The sequence below is a fragment of the Rhinolophus sinicus genome, linkage group LG14 (genome assembly GCF_036562045.2).
Source record: "Rhinolophus sinicus isolate RSC01 linkage group LG14, ASM3656204v1, whole genome shotgun sequence".
Classification (NCBI taxonomy): domain Eukaryota; kingdom Metazoa; phylum Chordata; class Mammalia; order Chiroptera; family Rhinolophidae; genus Rhinolophus; species Rhinolophus sinicus.
Genome location: NC_133763.1, coordinates 17,774,554 through 17,794,456, shown reverse-complemented (window position 1 = coordinate 17,794,456; position 19,903 = coordinate 17,774,554). Strand labels below are relative to the sequence as shown.

At 36.1% G+C, this 19,903-nt stretch overlaps 1 protein-coding gene across 1 annotated transcript in view; it reads left to right on the top strand.

The window, feature by feature from the left end:
• The window catches only part of RAB2A (RAB2A, member RAS oncogene family), an 86,243-nt gene that overhangs the window by 33,633 nt on the left and 32,707 nt on the right, over nucleotides 1-19,903 (top strand). Inside the window, exons 3-5 of the mRNA XM_019716201.2 lie at nucleotides 4,722-4,789; nucleotides 12,579-12,661; nucleotides 13,104-13,196. Of these exons, the coding sequence (XP_019571760.1) occupies nucleotides 4,722-4,789; nucleotides 12,579-12,661; nucleotides 13,104-13,196 (244 nt within the window). The remainder of the gene's footprint in view (nucleotides 1-4,721; nucleotides 4,790-12,578; nucleotides 12,662-13,103; nucleotides 13,197-19,903) is intronic.

The window sequence follows — 19,903 nt, the reverse complement described above, 5'->3', positions numbered from 1 at the left end:
ATGTGTCTTCTCTTTGAGTTACCTGTTTATATCTTTGCCCCTTCTACTACAGGTTTTCTTTAGTCAAATCCACTGGTGTTTTTCTTTATGACTTTCAAGCCTTACTAATGAAGGCTCCCCAGTGCCAAAATTACATATTCTCTTAAATATTCTTCTGATACTATAAATTTGTACTCCATCTGGTATATGGTCGTGTATCTGCTTTTCTTTAATCCTATATAATTGTGGCCCCATACCATTAATTAAATAAGACATTCTTTCTTTTCCTATTTGAACTATCACCTTTGTCATAATGCTAAATCTCCATATGTAAGCAAGCCTGTTTGGAGACTCTCAAATCTATTCCATTCATGTTTTTTTGCTATTTCATGAGGCTGTATCACAATGTGGTATTTATAGTAACTTTATAGTATAGTTAATATGTGATTGACATTTTTCCTTTTCTAAGTTTTTTTTATTATTCTTGTGCATTTGTTCTTCCAGATGAACTTTAGTCTCAGTTTGCCAAGTTGCAAAATTTTTGGTGAGGCTTTTAAAATTTGTTAAGAATTTTATTAACTTTATTTCTTAATTTGGAGACAATTGATGTTTTTATTGTATTGAGGTTACCATTTATAAACACAGTATATGTTTTCATCTCTTCCAACTTTTTAAATGCTCTTCAGTAAAGTTTTATAATTTTCTAAATATGCCTTATACTTTTCAACTTTGTTTTGGTATTTGTATATTTTATTACTACTGTAAATAGTTTTCTTTCCCCATCATTTTTGTTTAATTATTTTGCATGTCCTATGTAGATAGTTTGGTCTTATCTGGAAGTCGTAATTTTTTCCTTAGCTAATATTTATACCTTTTAGTTTTGTTTTTTGTAATTTATGACCAAAATCTCTAGAATAATTTACAGGTTGAAGGCGTTGTAATCTTTTTCTCAGTGTAATTTAAAGTCCTCTTGTGTTTTACCTATACGTATGATGTTTGCTGTTTATTTTTTATAGAAAATTAAGGAAATTGTTTTTATATATATAGTTCTCCCTTTGTTTCTAGAATTAGGAGAATCTTCTTCCCACAAGTCTCAGTTTTGAATCAAGTGTCTGGGTTCCAGGAACAAGTTCAGGTCCCCAGGTTGGTCGCAGGAAGGCTCAGCCTGACCCGACCACTGGCTTGATTCCCTGCTCTCTGCTTTGGCAGCCCCACGTGGGGGAAGGAGCCACATCCTGCCTCTGCACCTTTGCGATCACCTGGCAGTGACAGGTGGCCCTTCCTCATGGGGCTGTCATCATAGTTATATGAGTGGTGGTTTAGAAATTTTGGTGTACAATATGGAATAATAATAATAATAGCTGACATACTGAATACTTGCTGTGTGCCAGGCACTGTTCCATATTTTATGTAAGAAACCCTTTTAATCTTGAAAAACAGTCTTATGAGATGGGTGTCTTTAATACCACTTTGCAGAAACTAAGGAAACTAAGACACAGAAACAATTTTAATGACTTGCCAAGGGTAACACAATTAGTGCATATCAATTATTGAATGTTCAATAAATGGTTACTATGCAAGGATGCAAGTACTTACTATGCAAGGATGATAATGATCTAGAGACAATTAGAAAATGTGTATTTGCATTTTGAGTCTTTTGTTCTGGAAGGTTGGAAGTGAGTAACATATCCGAAAAAATAAGCATCACTCCCTGACAATGTCAGGTAAATGAGGTCTTGCCTTTGGCTCCACAGACAATTTCTCTGGCAGCCAAATTGTCTATTAATTGAAAATTTATCTGGGAAGACAGCCTCAAGGGCATAAGGGACGATGATTTATGCTATTAAAAAAAAGATAAGGAAGCTTTTCTAAATGGAATTCTCAAGCATATATATGTATATTTAAGGGAAAAGATGAAAAATTGTTAACAGTCCAGAAGAGAAATGGGTTTTTGTTTTTTTATTTGTTTCTGGAAATTTCCAGAATACTTTAGGTTTCAGTTTTTTTTGTTTGTTTGTTTTTTGGGGGTTTTTTTTTTGCCACAAAGCATACTCGTAGAAAGGTAAAACCTTCACTGAACCCAGTTAAGAATGAGAAGGTAAATGGGAAAGAGTTACATTTTTGAAGCTGAAATTGAATTCTGTTTTTGTTTCATTTGATAAGATTGTTTTTTTCTTTTTCTAGTAAACAACAGTGCTTGTCAGTTTTTCCTTTTGAGATGTGATTTTTTTCTTCCTATCATTCTGTATCTTATTCCTGGATAATACATAGCCTTTTAACTAGTTTCTTTGCCTTTTTTTTTTTCTCTCTATGCTAACCCTATTGATAAATGAAGTTAAAACATCAATTTTATTATGACATTTCCCTGCTTTGAAACAATCCTCACTTTTATATAACATTTCTTTAAAATTGGATATCTTTTTAGAAGCAAAATTTGTTTAAAGATTTTAAGCTTCAGCAACCTCTATCTACTTACTTTGAATAAAGAGATAAATATACCCAAACCCAATTATAGTTAAGTTAAGCAAAAGGAGATATATTAGATTACCTGGAGTTTTTCAAAGAACCCACAGGAAGGTAGAGACTTGAACTTGGGAATGGGCAGGAACGAGGCATCTTAGAGCCCAGGAAGCAGGAACCGTGACAGTGGTCCTTCAGCAGAGGACTCTTACTTAGCCTTTCACCTGCTAGGATGGAATGGTTGCCCATCCCTTTTAGTGTCTTTTATCCCTCTGTTTCGAGATACCGATTCCAGAGGAGCATCTGCTTGCTCTTGCTTGCCTTGCCTTGGTATCAGTCAAGAGCCTGTTTCTAATTTGTAGTTGTATTTGTCAAATTTGACATTGTGCATTGGATTGAAGAAATTTTGAATCCCAGGGCGCAGTGGAGATGTTTTTGGATGGTGGTTAAAAGTCCATCCATGACAATGGAAGGAGAAACAGGATTTCTTTCTCTGATTTGTGGCTAGAAACAATTGATTAATGAAAAGACTTCTACTTCGTCTCATATCTTGCTGATACATGTATTTGTACTTCAGTACATTTCTTTTAAATACTGAATATTTCTAAAAACATTTGTACCATACTTAGTCACTGGTTTCTTTCCCCAACTACTCTCATTTTCATGTCATTAATGGTAAGCTGGTTAATAGTTGTTTTCTGTGCCACAGGACTTGAGAACGCACTATATATATATATATATATATATTATAATATATATATATAATATATATATAATACATATACACACACTATATTTGCAAATGAATGTATATGTTTGTAGATAGGTAGATATGTAAACACTATAATGGTTTTATATGGCATAATTTTACAATTTTGCATTTTTCATTCTAGTACATCATGACTCCTGGGTCTTTTTTCTCTATATTTCTGAGTCTGAGAAACATACCATTAGTTTCTTGGTATTTACTATGCCTCTAGGATGGAATAAGTATTCAAAGGTAGAGTGCAAACTCCATCAAGTTACATATCACGGAAGGATAAATTACTGTTCTATCTCACCCTCCTAATCCAAATTGAGGGAATTACAGGAGATGCTGAACTGGAATTCTGACCCTGGGCAGTGTGTCCTCCCGGGCAGGTCGAGGCTGTTTTTCTGCTGGGAGGATACCTGGATCCTGGGGGCCATGTGTGTCTCCCCGTCACCCTGACTCTGATCTAAATACTGATAGAACGTACTCCAAGCGGTAATGATGAGTGATAGACTTCTTGCAGAGTCTTCCTCACAGCTGTTTGCTGTTCTGGAATCATCTTTTTTCTCATCTCTCTTTGAAGAGATGAGAAATTCAAGGGGAAAAGCCAGGGTAGTAAAGTTACAAGGGTGAAAGCTCATATTCCCTCTGACCTGCAGTTTGCCGAAAATTATAAATCTAAGTTAAAAGCGTATGTAGGAAAGGTCATTTCAGCATGTGTTGGGTGTTGGCGAACATACCTTAGTGAAAATTTGGGAACAACCTAAATTTGTAACAGTAGCTATACATACATGTGTGTGGATAGATACATACAGAGAGAGAGAGAGAGAGAGAGAGAGAGAGAGAGAGAGAAATATTACACAGCCATCAAAAATACTAAGGATACAGTGTTATATACTTATTGATTGGCACAGGTATTTATTATATGAAATAGTGTTTATGACATATTAACAACATTTTGCAGAACAGCATTTATAGGTTCTGGTTTTGTAAAGTTGTATACTTATTTCTGAGTGTGTCTTCATTTGTGGGGCCATGTCTGGAAGTATATTTAAACAGTAGTTATCTCTAGTGGGATAGATTCGGAGATTGTTTTCCCCAGTTAATAGCCCATACTGGGACCCAAGACTATGATGTTGAAATTCATCTATCTCTTTTAGTGATTTTTATACAACATTAATTGTTTTTAAAGAAATTTTAATGTTTGTTAGTAATAACTATGGTTCTTAAATCACATTTCTGGTTGTTTTTATATTACTGAGCCTGTGATACATGAAGACCACAGTTGGTTTCTTGACTGTACTAGACTCAAATATTTTAGTGTTTTGATTATGACCTTAGCTTATGTCTTGTTAGCACCTCTGCCTTAGCGTATACGTTTTCTAAGGATTAGAGCTGGTTTGTTCAAGTTCATCTGTATGTATATCACCTGGCATAGTATGTCCTGGAAATAGGCATCCTTTTTTTAATCCTTAAATGTGAAATATATTCCCACTAGATTGTGTAACAAATCATTTTCTAATCTATTCAGGTGTAGAGTTTGGTGCTCGAATGATAACTATTGATGGAAAACAAATAAAACTTCAGATATGGGATACGGTAAGTATAGCAAAAATACATTGTATGACTTCAATAAAATTGTTGTATAAAAGTACATTGTATATTGGTTTTGTTTTAATGTTATTTTATGCCTGTTATGGTTTGTTAAACACTAACACCCATGCAGCCATGAGATGAAGTGTGGTACCAGAAGAGATTAGTTTTTCTTATGCAGTGTTTTCAGCAGATGTACCACAGGTGTTAGGTGTTGGTGAACATACCTGAGTGAATGTTCCAGCTATGTTCTAAACAGCAGTGCTCTAGAAACGATGTTTTTAAGAAAAACAAGCAATTTTTAAAGTATACAATATGAATTTCAGTACCATAAAGTCACTTGATCTGACAGTTTTGTTATTTTATTTTGAAAGTTTGAGTTTGTCCCAACCACCTGAAGCCACCTTGTTCTTCAACCTAATTCTCTCATTTATGTCATTGAGTACCTATAGAATTTTTAATGGCAGTTTCTCACCTGAACCACAGAACATGATTTGAGTAACTATTTTCTGTTCTCACATTTTAGATGTATAAAAGAGAAGTTACTTTATTATATACAATGGATGTCTTAAAGTAGCCGTTCTCAAACTTTTTCATCTCCGAATCCCTTAACTTAAAAATTAGTGAGGACCCCAAAGAGCCTTTGCTTCTATGTAGCTTACAGCTGTCAGTATTTACCATATTAGAAACTAAAACTTAGAAACTTATTTAATATTTAGTTATTAATTATTTTAGAAATAACCATAATAAACTCATATGTTGGGCTAAACGAGTGCAATTTTTATGGAAATTAACTGTGTTTTTCCAAAGCAACAACAACAAATTCTATATTTTTCTAGTGAGAAGAGTGTCATTTTATTACATTTTGGAAAATCTCTTTACAGTCTGTTTAATAGAAGACAGCTAGATTCTGATATCTGCTTCTGCACTGAGGCTTATGTGTGTTGTTTACTTGAAGTATATGGAGAAAATATGACCTCACATAAATAGGTCCTTCGGAAACACAGGACCTTATGGGCCCTTAAAAAGTCTCAAGGACGTCCAGGAGTCCTGGGATCACACTTTGAGAACCACTACTTTGGGGCAGTTAGGACTTAATTCTTCACAGAACCCCAGTTGAGAAAACCCAAAAGGTCTCCTATTATGACAAAGAGCATGTTCTCTAAACTAGTAAATGAAATAGGAAATATGAGGCATTTTGTCATAATACACTCCTGATCTTTTTTTCTGTAGTTACTCAGTCTTAGTTTCTCTCCTGTCACCTCTAACAGCTAATGAAGGAAGGAACTTGGAGAATATTCAGTCTCACAGACTGGATTCCCCAGAAGACCGAGCAAGTTGCTGAAGGCCCTTGTGAGACCTATAGGTTTCCTGACACTTCCTGTGTATCACATAGTCGTCCCTGAAATGGAAAACCCTAGATCTCTGTCTTGCTTTGTCCCAGAGTTAAGCATTGGACTCTTAGGTTCTTACGCTTGCTTATCTCCTCTTGAGGAGTTATGCTGTTGCTGTTTTTTTAGGGTCCTCCCTCCCCCCCAGCCTGTAGCACCTCATAACTTTTTTGATTTATATTCTCTCAGGCAGCATGATTTCAAAACTGCACAGAAAAGGGAAAAATAAAATATGCAAAGTCCCTTCTTTCCTAGAGATTTAAAATTAAAGATCTCCAACCAAAAAGAAGTATTTTCTACTTCTGTATTAAAAGAATTTCTTCTCTTTTGAAAACTGATTGTTTTACATCAACTAGGTTGCTTTCTTAGCTGATAAACTTGTGGGACACACACATTCAGTATCATGTAGTTGCAAACCAAACTATTTTCTGTTCTTTAATAAACATGTTTTTCATTCCTTGTACTTTGCATAAATACTTGCTTTGCTTGAAGTATTTTGTCCCCCCTTTCCATTTAAGATCAGCACAGATGTCAACTCTTGTGGAACCTTTCTGATCCCCATGGGATAGTTGATTCTCCCAATAATATTTTATTCCTGTTATAGCTCTGATCCTGTCATTATAGTTTTTTGTTCAACTATCTAACCTCAGAATAAACATGGGGAGGGAAAAGATCATCTATATCTTATTCAACTTTGTATCTTGTATTCTTAGTTTACTGACTGATACAGTGTTTGATAAATCTTATTGACTGAATGAGTAGGCTCATTGGACATGTTCAAGGGATAGCATGTACTGAAATACATGGTTTCAAAAGGAAAGATTATTGTAGTCATGAAAATTAGGTAATATTTTAGGCACAAACCACCTCATTCTAGTTTATTCTAGTTTATTCAATCGTTCATCTGTCCTTAGGGTGTTCGCTTAAGTAATAATCCCCCCACTCCATGAAACTTGAACAAGTCATTCGTTCCCCAGTTGTTTTGTAGGTTAACTAGCCATGCTTTCGTTTGATAGAAGACTTTTCTTAGCATATGAGTAGATTGTTTTATACTGCAGGGAACTTTGAAAGAAATCTATAATAATTACTAATGCTGGACAGTGTGAAAGGGGAAAGGAAAAACTCTTGTTCAGACTTCCTCTAGAATGGCAAGGCTAGCTTTCTGTCCTCAGTATCTAAAAGGGAAAGACTGTGGTGCTGTTGAAGACATTATGACTCCCAAAAAAGAAGTCCAGGTCTTCCACATGGAGGGTGCTAGGACCCGGTGGCCTGTTCCAGAGTTTAAGGAATGTTCAAATATGTGTGTTAACTTACTACTTTTGAAAGTTGTTTCTGGCGTCTCTGCCTCATAGGTTTTCCTCTCAGTGTCATTGGTTTTCTTCTTACTTTCACTCCTAATTTCTAGAATCTTTAATACGCATTATCTGACATACACTGAAGTTGCTTCCTCGCTTAGTTTACATCTGAGTGAAACGTGGTTTCCCTATCGTTAATGTTTTGCAGTGTGTACATTGATTGGATAGCAAGCTACATTTTTAGCGAGGGTTGTGTCTCTTCCTGGCCCAGGACATTTACAAAACCATTCTGGAGTCCTTCAGGGAAAAATTTGCCAAATGTTATGGTTTGTTTCATTGGCCTTAAAGAAATTAATCTTTTTCCCAATGACTTAAGTCTCAGGATGTTAGTATAGTTGTCATTCATTATACATCCATTTCCATTCACAAAAATAAGAATGTTTTCCTTGCAAAATTTCCACATCCACCATCTTTGCTTTCTTTTAAAAATAGTGAGTCTAGCCGCTAGCAGGTAGTCTCGCCGGAAGCAGTGATCACATCCATCAGTGCCTTCCTTGCAGTGCTTTCCCTTGGCCCTGTGTCACCTTTTTTCCTTTATCAGGAGTCGGGTGAGTGATGTTCTTCATCTCTGCCACATTAAGTCAAGGAAAGTCGTAGGATGCACCCAGTTCCTGTTCATTGACTGATGGAGGAAGTCCATTCTCACTCTTAGGCCCTCATCTACCCTTTACCCACCACCTTTTTCTGTTGTTACTCATCTTTCACTTTCTGTCCCTTTTTCAAGTGCCTTCCTAGCATATCCAAATAAATCTTATGCTTCCCAAAAATCTGTAGTATGGATGTTTTAAGTCCATATATCTTCTCAACTTTCCTAAAATATTTTTATTTTAGATTTGCAAATATTTTTCCCATCAAGTAGGAGTTAGTGCAATTATGTAAAAAGTCATGTGAAACATACATACTGAAAGTACCTTTTCAGCAAGTTACAGGCATTTTTTTGGTCCTTTGTAAAATGTCAGTTTATATTCAACTCCTTAATCCTTCTCCTCCCCCCCAAAAAAAAATAATCAATATTTTTATGTAGCAAGGGAGCAGTGAGGATGGATGACCAGAATTCAGTGGGGCTAGGGAAGTGCCTGGAACCCAGCCCTGGGAAATAATCCTACTTCTGCTCCCACCCCCAGGAGTCGGAGGCTTTTGGAGATCCAGCTATTTTGCCTCTTTCAGCAGCTGTTCATCAGCCGTTTCTTGAACAACCACAGGGACAGGAAACTATCTTAGACATTTCATTCTACCCTAATGTTTACCTCCCACCGGTGGTCCCGAGTGTTTCTTACATGGCAGCATTAAAAGAACCTGAAGTCAGCCATCATCTCCTCTAAGTCTTTTTCTCAAAGTAAATATTCTTACATTTTTTAAAGCATTCAACATCTGCTATTCTTTATAGATATTTACAACCCTTGTTTCTCTTCTCAGGATCTACTTTAGTTTCTATAGGAGACTCCCTCAAAAAGGCCTGGAATTATAGTCCAGGTTGGTTTTTTCTCCAACCACGCTACGGACACTGAGGCAGTGAGAATCACTTGGTTCTTACTAACCTCACGATAGTCCAGAACAGAAGTCTTGTTCATGCATGTAGATTTCAGTGCATGAAATTTTCAATTTCCTCAGTGATAGCAGTTCCCTGATCCCTGGTCTAGATTTTTAAGTTGAGTCTTTTTAGTAAAGCACCTGGGATTTCATGCTAGGGCACTAGACAACTTGGCTACTTAGAAATCCTTTTCTTCTTCTTTTTAGTCCTTGGCTAGGTTTTAATAGCTGGAATTGTTAGATAAATGACTAACAATGAGAAAGTAAGAGGTATTGCTGTAATATTGATCCTCACAGATCTTAATTTTCTAACTATTGGCTCTTTGGGATCAATCAAGATACCATTTTAATGTGCCTGCTATAAATATACTTCAGTATTCTGAGTTAGGCTACCCCTCAAGGGGAACTAAAAAGGAAAAAAGATAAGCATTTAAGCAGTGTGCTCATTTTATCTAGTCAATAGTATTAGAACCAAATGATCACATGAAAGTGCTTTTTGAATTGTGAGGAAAAAAGGGTAACTGTGGGCTGTGGTAGACAAGCTTGCTAGCGTTGTGAGAGAATTAGAGGCTTGACTGGTTAGCAAAGGGAATAGAAACAGGATAGATGAAGAGGGAGAGAAAATAGTTCTCAGGGAGAGTTAAATAAACAGAGGTATAAAAGCAGGAATATTCAGAATACAGGCAGGATATCAGTAGACAAAAAATTCGTTTTATGAACAAGACTTTTTTTTTTTTTTAATTTTATTGGGGAATATTGGGGAAATGTGTTTCTCCAGGGCCCATCAGCTCCAAGTCGCCCTTCAGTCTAGTTGTGGAGGGTGCAGCTCACTGGCCCATGTGGAAATCAAACCGGCAACCCTGTTGTCAGAGCTCGTGCTCTAACCCACTGAGCCATCCGGCCACCCCTGAACAAGACTATTGTTGACTAAGAAAATAAAGTTTTGAAGAACTAGGATCAAATTCCTAAGAGCTTAGGGCTTAAATTCAGGCTATTTGGAGAACTCTGAGCAGTAGCTTAATGTGTGTAAAGTTGTATGTTAATGTTATGGCTGTAACAGGAGAGGAAGAAGAGTTAAGTTGCCAGCCTGGTTACTACAAAAAAAAAAAATCAGCAGAACGACTCAGGCACCTGGGGAAGCCAGTATGGGAGACTCTTCATCTGGCAGTTGGGAATAAATTCTAAAGGTATAGGGCAAAAAATAAAGTTTATTTGATTTAGCAATTCTAACATGGAAAGTGAAGATCAGTAAGGCTTCTTTTTCACAAATATTCTGTGACTCTGATTTTAATACTAAGCATCACTAAAAATGAGCTTTTCCATTATCTCTCAAGGCCAACTTGCTCTGTTCTACTTTTTTGAATATTCTGGGTATGTTGCTGGTTTTTTCCCCAGAAATCAATAGCTATGTTGTGAGCTAATAAACTCCTGGTCTACCCTCGCCAGGTCTGATGCTGTTAACCAGTCATCCTCGTTTCATTAAGTGAATTTTTCTTTACTCCCTCAGCTACCACTAGGAATCCCTTACTACAAAGAATTCTATATCCTGTTCAGTTTCAAGCTTCTAAAATCTCTTTTAAGGCAACACTTTATAGTAGAGGATCAAAAATAACATTTCTGTTTCCTAAGTTGGCATTCTTTTTCGTTTAAAACAATATAGGTCAATCACAGTTTGGACAAGTTTATATTAAATTGCTTTTTAAAAACTAGATTACTTTGTGTTAATATGACCAAAATAATTAACCCCTGGGCTAGCTTTATGCAGTTAGCTGTTGTTTTGTATATAGTTAGAAACGCCATAATGAAACACTTATTTGAGCAAGATTTATTTCAAGACTACCAATGCCATTAACAGAGAGTAGGCCAGAATGTGGGATGTTTTTCCTACAAGTCAGGTCTCAAGATTTTGGAAATTATTCTAAGTACTGATCTTTACTTAGTATGTAATTAAAGATTTTAAGAGGCATAGCTATATTCATAGTTCTCACTTGGAACATGTGGGTTTTTTGTTGAGTTTTTGTTTGATTTTATAATGGAGGGCAAAATTCAGATTCAGTGGATTCAGTATAAAGTCATGAGTTATAGATGTTATTTCTATATTACAACATGTTTGTTCTTGGTAAAACAGTTCGGGAGGAATGGAAATGGTATATAAATGTGTGCTAACTATTTTTACAGCCCTTTTATGTGATGGCTTTCTCAGTATCTAATTTAGCATAAGATACTATTCAAGTGCCAGAATTGCTCGTGAGTTACAAAGAGAGGGTCTAAATCTTTAGTTTCCACACAGAAGTTATTTTTACTGAATCTTAGCATGCTAGGATGTACTGATGTTCACTCATTTAGGTGAGATCGAGTAGTGACCATTTGCTGCATTTAACTAAGATGTTAGGATTCATTCTCTCACTCAGCAGGCTTTCTCTGAGTGCCTACTGTGTGCTAGGCCTGGGCGGCCTGGGAGGCCCAACAAGAACAGGAATTAGCATTAAATGTTAGAACAGAACAGAACCTGAGCTCTGCATTCTGAGGGTGAATATTTACATTGGAAGAGCCGCATTCAGAACATACAAGCATGAATATGTTTCAAGAAGTTAGTAAATTTTGAATACAAAAATTGTGAAAATTGGCTTTGTGTGTTCTTAATTTATTACATGCTTATGTTTTCTGAAAGGTAGAAAAAAGTGATTAAAAATGAAAAAAAAGTATTTTTATAAGAACTGTCTCAATTTTACGAGTAAACTCAAAGGCAGTCGACATGTCCCTCACCAGCCTTTCTTAAAAAACAACATTAGTGCCACCAGTAAAAGAGAAATTAACTAAATTTGTATAATCTGAAGTCTGTTTTCATAAGTGAATATAAAGATGACTTTTACATCCTGTTGCCTTTTGACAGCATTATATATCAAATACAGAGAAAATTGATTAAGTGTGGAGAAAAATTATATAAATTAAATTGAGGGCCATTTTCTGTTTTTCATAATAAAATGATTGCTCAAAGAATTCCATGTGATGACTGTTGAAAGCTCACTGCAGTTTATGATATAACTGATAAAATCTGCATCCTTGGCCTTCCAACAACCTTTACACCAGCAGATGGTGGGCGTAAAGATGTCATTCATCATTTATTTACAATGGACTTTATTTATTCTAGTGTCAACAGCTGCCCCAGGGAGTGGGTTATTGAATTCAAATGTGAGGCTCTGGGTTATTTGCTTCCTTTCAAATTTGTCTTCAGAGCTTAGTTGCTAGGAGTCCATTCTGTGCTCTAATAATGATTCATGTATTGTGAAGCCATTCAGTAAATTGGGTTGTCAGGGATTGCCAAAAAAGGTTTAGAGGTCTGGGGGGTTGCATGCACTTGTGGTTGACTTAAGCACTAGTGGTATTCATGACTTTTCCCAGATTGGTGAAGATAGGTTTTCTTCTTTTCCATACCTGCCCATATTTTGCATGTGAGTAATAAGAAAATGTAGAGGACAATTTATTAAAGGAAACTCTCAACCTTTTCTTTCCTCACAGGCAGGGCAAGAATCCTTTCGTTCCATCACAAGGTCATATTACAGAGGTGCAGCAGGAGCTTTACTAGTGTATGATATTACAAGGTGAGAACTTGGAAATGTTTTAGTGCTGTGGTCAATGCAGAGAATTTTTCTAAATAAATATGGTACCAGTAGTAAAAGTATAGCTTTGCCCTTATGCCCGGGCTGTTTGCCTTTCAAATTTGTGGGTCTTGAATTAAATACAAATTTCTATAGAATTTGCAACTAAATTATTTTCTTATATAAGTACCCCCAAGTTGATCAGTTTGGTAATGGTACTTACACATTCTAATTTTATAAAGGGATGTTACATTTAATTTCTAAACTGAACTATAATCATAAATCCAAATACTGCACTTGAACTCTTTTCATTATATAAGTGGATATGGCTAAAAATAGTTACCTTCAATGGAATATATACCTTTCATTGTGCCCTGTACCATTCATTGTACCCTACTAGGGGATGTCCTTTGCCAATAGTAATCAGATTATGGTTTATGCTTAGGAGAGATACATTCAACCACTTGACAACCTGGTTAGAAGATGCCCGCCAGCATTCCAATTCCAACATGGTCATTATGCTTATTGGAAATAAAAGGTAAGCGGACTAGTTTAAAGCTTTTTTGCATTAATGATGAAGACCACGGATAACTGTTGATGTGATAACTGTTAAAGCGCATATCTTGTACATTTGTCCAAATATAAGTTATTGCTTCTTAAATTATAAAATTGTGAAAACCCTAAGATGTTTCTTTTGATTTTTTAAATAAAGATAATAAGCTTTGTTGGAAATTATTATTTCAAATAGTTTTTTTTTGTTGTTTTGGAAGGTATACTTTAAAGAATAATCTAAAAGAGTTTTATTTGATTAGTAATTTGAAATAGAACCCACTGATTTATTTGGGGGATAAGTCACTGTTAAATATTATCCAAATTGTTTTAACTACTTGGCAGTAGAAGTAAGTATCTGTGCAAAACTCAAAAAAATATTTTTCCCTTTTTCATGACTTAATGTACTTTCTAAGAGTTAATACATGACATAGATGAATCCCATGCATTTCTACTTAAAATCCTGAAACACTTTTAATATTGTTCAGTACATATCTCATTAGTGCTTTTAAACTTACCTCTAAAGCTTTATGTAGTGTCATCCTAATGTTTTTCAGTTTTATTTTCCTTTGTGTTGCTAGGGAGCATTGTCTGCAGTGATGTCCTAGTTCTCTACGTTTGAAGTGATAGAAATGGGAGAACAGTTTCTTGCCCATAGTTTCTATAAACTTGCAAGAGTGGGGGAAAGTTTCCACTGATTTTAGTAGAAGATTACAGTGGTAAAAAATAAAATTAGTATTTCTAAAATGCTAGCTAGACACAATTAATTAATGAGGGAACCAGTAAGATATTACGGTTGATTTAAAAGGTAATTCAAAGTACCACATTTTTAATGAAATAAGGAATGCAGAAATGAATTTACAAATGGATACAAAACTAAACAATACCATAGGATGATAGTCATATTCTATGGGGCACAGTCTATTTCTATGGACCAAAATTATTTGTATTATTACCTGTTTTCCAGAAATTAATTTCTATCTCTACGATCTTTGACAATTTGTGGGATGCAGTTAAAGCAGTTCTCAAAGGGAAGTTATAATACTAAATACTTGTATTAGGAAAAAGTTTCAAATCAAAATCAATTACCTAAACTTTCACCTTAAGATTGAAACTAGAAAGATAAGAGTAAATTAAACCCAAGGTAAGCAAAAAAGGAGGTAATAAGAAAACCAGTGAAATTAAAAGCTAGTTCTTGAGAAGATAAATAGATACGGATCATGAAAAAAAGACAACACACATTACCAATATCAGGAATAAAAGAGTATCACTGCAGGGGCCGGCCCGGTGGCTCAGGCGGTTAGAGCTCCATGCTCCTAACTTCAAAGGCTGCCGGTTCGATTCCCACATGGGCCACTGGGCTCTCAACCACAAGGTTGCCGGTTCAACTCCCGCAAGGGATGGTGGGCTGTGCCCCCTGCAACTAGAAAATGGCAACTGGACCTGAAACTGAGCTGCACCCTCCACAACTAAGATTGAAAGGACAACAACTTGACTTGGAAAAAAAGGCCTGGAAGTACACACTGTTCCCCTTCCCCAATTAAAAAAAAAAAAAAAAAGAGTATCACTGTAGATCCTTCAATGTTATAGGAATAATAAGGAATATTGTAAACAAAGTAAACAAATGGATTGGGGAGATGGTAGTCAAAGGGTGCAAACTTGCAGTCAGAAGATGAATAAGTTCTGGAGAGCTGGTACCCAGCGTTACGGTTATGGTTATCAGTACTGTGTTATATACTTCAAAGTTGTACTGTGTTACATACTTAAGAGACTAGATCTTAAATTTTCTCACCACAGCATAAAATGAGAGTTATGGGACGTGATGGAGGTGTTAACTAATGCTCTGGTGATAGTCACACTGTATTATATAAACGTATCAAATCAGTGGGTTGTACATACACCTTAAACTTATACAGTGTTATGTCATTTATATCTCAGTAAGAAAATAAATGATTCCTAAACAATTTTAAATATACTGTTTTATTCACAGGTATTTTTTCCTCAGCTCTAAGTTATAGTTACCATGGTCTTCCTAAAATTCTATTATTAGATGATTACTTTCTTATCTTTTGAGTCCTTAGTCAAAAAAAAACAAACCGAAATAAACAGAGAGAGAGACTGTTGATGGGTAGGAAAACAGAATGTTTTTCCGCCTCTTTCTACCACCTCCCCTACCTCCTCCCCCATTCCGGTTCAAGCCATTGTTTCTCAGTCTAGTTGTGTAGGACACAGCTCCCTGGCCCATGCTGGTGTTATGAGCCTTGCGCTCCCCCCGGCTGAGCCAGTCGGTCGGCAGCTCACGGCAGCTCTCGGCAGCTGCCGGCCACTGGCCACTCATGGCAGCACACAGAGCCCACGGCAGCACACAGAGCCCATGCCAACTTCCGACTGCTCACGCTGGCCACCGGCCACCCATGGCAGCACACAGAGCCCACGGCAGCATGCAGCAGCCCACGGCAGCTCACACCAACCTCTGGCTGATCACGGTAGCCCAGCTCCAGGGAGAGCCGTTGTTCACAATCTAAACTATAAAGGGCGCAGGTCACTGGCCTATGTGGGAATCAAACCAGTGAACTCGGTGTTAGGAGCACGGCACTCCAACCACCTGAGCCACCAGACCGTCCCGAAATATTTTTAAGATGTCAGTTCCTCCCAAATTGATCTAAAGATTCATCGTAATCCCAATCAAAATTCTTCAGATATTTTTAAGAAGGTAGAAATTGAGAAGCTAATTTAAAAATTTATGTGAAAATGCAAAGGTCACAGAATAGCCAAAATTAGAGGATTCATTGGCTTCTCTAACACTGATCTCAAGATTTATTATGAAACTACTATAATTAGTTTAGTCTGATAATGGCGTAGATAGACATAGATCAGTGGAACAGAATGAGAAGTCCAGAAGTAGATCCATACATGTATGGTCAATTAATTTTTTGACAAAGTTGCCAAGGCAATTAAGGAAAAGGATAATCCTTTCATTAAATGGTGTTAGAACAAGTGAATAGCCATGTGCAAAAAAATGAACCTTGATCCTTAACTCACACAATATATAAAAATTAACTGGAAGTGGATCATAGACCTAAATGTAAGAGCTAAAAGTATAAAAATTTCTGGAAGAAAACAAACTTTTAGTGACTCTGGTTTTGTCAGGCATTTCTTTTTTAATATTTTATTGGGGAACAGTGTGTATTTCTGGGCCTTTTCCAAGTCAGATTGTTGTCCTTTCAATCATAGTTGTGAAGGGCGCAGTTCAGCTCCAGGTCCAGTTGCCATTAGTTGCTAGGGGCGCAGCCCACCATCCCTTGCAGGAGTCGAACCAGCAACCTTGTGGTTGAGAGCCCGCACTCCAACCAACTGAGCCATCTGGCTACCCAGGAGCTGAGCAGCAGTTCATTGACTTCATTCTAGTTATGGAGGGCACAGTTCGCTGGCCCATGTGGGAATCGAACTGGCAGCCACCTTGCCAAGAGCTCGCGCTCTAACCAACTGAGCCACCCGTCCGCCCCCCAAGCATTTTTTAAATAGGACAGAAAAGCATAAAGGAAAAAAATCAATAAATTATACTTCCACAAAATTTAAAGTTTTTGCTCTTCAAAAGGCAGTTCCAAAAATAAAAGGACAAGCTACAGAAAAGGAGAAAGTATTTGCAGAACATATATCCAACCAAAGATTTGAATCTAGAATAAATGTGGAATTCTTACAATTCGTTAATAAAAAGACAACCCAGTTTTAAAAATGAGTCAGTAAAGATACACAGATGGTAAGTAAGCACATGAAAAATATTTAACTCTACTAATCATGAGGGGAATGCAGATTAAAACCTCAGATATACCTTGCACACTCACTGAAATGGCTAAAATTAAAAAGATTAACATACCACGTGTCGGCAAGGATGTAAAAGAACTAAACCTGTATACAGCTGGTGTAAATATAAAATGATACAACTTTGGAAAACAATTTGGTAGTTTCTTTAGAAAGTAAACATGCATCTGCCATACCACCTAGCCATTTCACTCCTAGGTATTCACCCAAGATAAACATGCTTTCGTATGTCCACACAAAGAAACATGCGAGTGTTCATAGTAGCTTTATTTGTAATGGTTCAAAACTGGGAAAAACCCGCATTTCAATTAACTGGTGAGTAGATAAGTTGTCATATAGCCATACAATGGGATACCATTCAGCAATAAAGAGGAATGAGCTGTTGATAGATGCAGCAAAGTAGATGAGTCTCAAAATAATTATCCCAAGTGAAAAAAACAGGCAAAAAAGTCATATTGTGTGATTCCATTTATATGCAATCCTAGTAAATGGAGATTAATCTATAGCAGCTGAAAGTAGATCATTAGTTGCCTAGGGTGCAGGAGGAGGAAAGGATGGATTACAGTGGGATGTGAGGAAACTTTGGAGAGGCTGATGGCTTCACAGGTAATGTGTGTGAAACTCATCACACTTTACTTTAAATGTACAGTTTCTTTTATGTCAAGTGTACTGTATAGATTTGATTTTAGTGAGTATTGTTTTAATAGAAATCTAGATTTGCTGTTAAGAGAAAATATTAAATGATATTTCCATTGTAGAAGGCTAACTTTTAATTACTTTGTAGTTAGAAGTGTGTATTATCTTTGTTTTCACTCAAGGCCTTTCTTGGTTATCTTTTCCTCATTTAAATTACCTCACTAAGCCAATTTAAGATGAAGGCTCTTGGAAGGAATCTTTAGTCTTTGTAATACGGAAGTATTCATCCTATCTTTAGTGGTGATGTGTGATATGATAAGAGAAGAATGTTTGGAGAAGAATGAGAATTTTTATTCCCTTGTCCTACCAGTGTTTTCCTTGTGTCTGAAGCATGGTGAGTGGCAGCTCACTTGTGGCTTGAATTTGGTTGCTGCCCATGAGGAGCTTATAGTCTAAATGTAAAAAGGCAAAGCTTAGTATGTACGAGAGGTGTTTCTAATGATTGTGGGTGGGTGGCCCTTACAATTAGGACTATTGTAGTTGTGGAAAGACATTTTAAGGAAGAAGGTAGGAAAAAGGAAAAAAGAATGTATGGCATGCAAAGAGTAAATGCGAATGAAGGAGATAAATGAGGTGATTATTATTAGATGAGGTGCGTTGAGGTAGACGTGGAAACAGAAGAAGCAATTTTTGAATTAGTTGTATTAAGCACTAGGAAGCCAGGGAAGGGATCTGAGAAGGGCAGTGACCTAGTCAGAGTGACAGATGACATAGATTTTTCTTACTATGCCATTTTAAATTTGTTATACAAGAAGTAGGAAGCAAAATCTACAAAGATGAAAGTTTTTAAATAGTTAAAGGATTATCATACAAACCTTAAACAAAAAGGGGGCATAATAAAAGAATGATTTAAGAAAGAAATATTTAAGTAATGAAAGCAATTTAGAGGGGGTGAAAAGTCAAAGACAATAATATGATTTTATGCCAGGAAAACTGAGGAAATGGACAAAGTAGAGTGATAAAAACAAAAATTGTGAATAGAAAAGTCACTTGCTTTTCTTTGAAAAATCCCTCAAACGTCCAAGTCCCTAATCCTCTGCTAAGATAACATTTTAAAATGCAAACATAATCAGATACTGGTAATGGAAAACTGGGAATAACTTTAAATATCCAAAAATAAAAGATGGTTTAAATATAATGTGGCATATGCATAAAATGGAAAGGGAAAGGTACTTTCTTGAAGATTTTGTGTAATTCAAAGCTACCGTGTTTCTCCGAAAATAAGACCTAGCTCTGATGTGTCTTTTGGAGCAAAAATTAATATAAGACCCGGTCTTATTTTAATATAATATATGACCTGGTATAATATAATGTAATATAATATAATATATAATAATAAATATAATATACCCAGTCTTAGTTTAATATAAGACCGGGTCTTATATTAACTTTTGCTCCAAAAGACGCTTTAGAGCTGATTGTCCGGCTAGGTCTTATTTTCGGGGAAACACGGTAATTTTCCCTTAAAAATAATTGTCAGACAAAGGGGCTAATTCCAGGAGCATGTTATCACATCACTGTTGCTAGCATTCCCCCCCTTCTTAATTTGTACTAGAATGTAAACTCAGTGAGGCCAGGAGGGGTTGGATTTTTGTGTTTTGTTGAGTGGTCTGTCCCCAGAACCAGGAAGGAGTTTGGCGCACAGAAGGTCCTCAGATTATGGTTGGATAAATTATTCTTACCTAGTTATGCTATGATATTTGCAAACTCAGTTTGCCTGCTTTATGTGTTTTAGTCTTACCACTAATATTTTATAGTACAGTCACCTAAATTAATGTCATGGCCTATACTTGCTGTTCCCTTTATAGTATTTTGTATCAAACTTTTCTTCCACTATTTCAGTTTTAGGAGTGTTTTTTCAGCGCTTGTTTCACTGAATGAATGCTTAGGTGGCATTTTATAAACTGCAAGATATTTCTAATGTGTAAAGGTGAAGGTTACAAAACAGTCATTAGAATCATTCATGGAAGTTTCAATCACAGAAACAACAGTGACTGATAACGACTGATATGGCAACTTTGTAAACATAACTGACAGCTTATCTGTCACCCAGTTTTGAAGTTACGAAATTCCTGCAGAATTTTGTAAAGTTGAAACATTGACGTTACTTAACATGTGGATGAGACGTGTGTGTATTTTTCCATATTTAACAAAAAATTCTTCAATATAATCAATTAC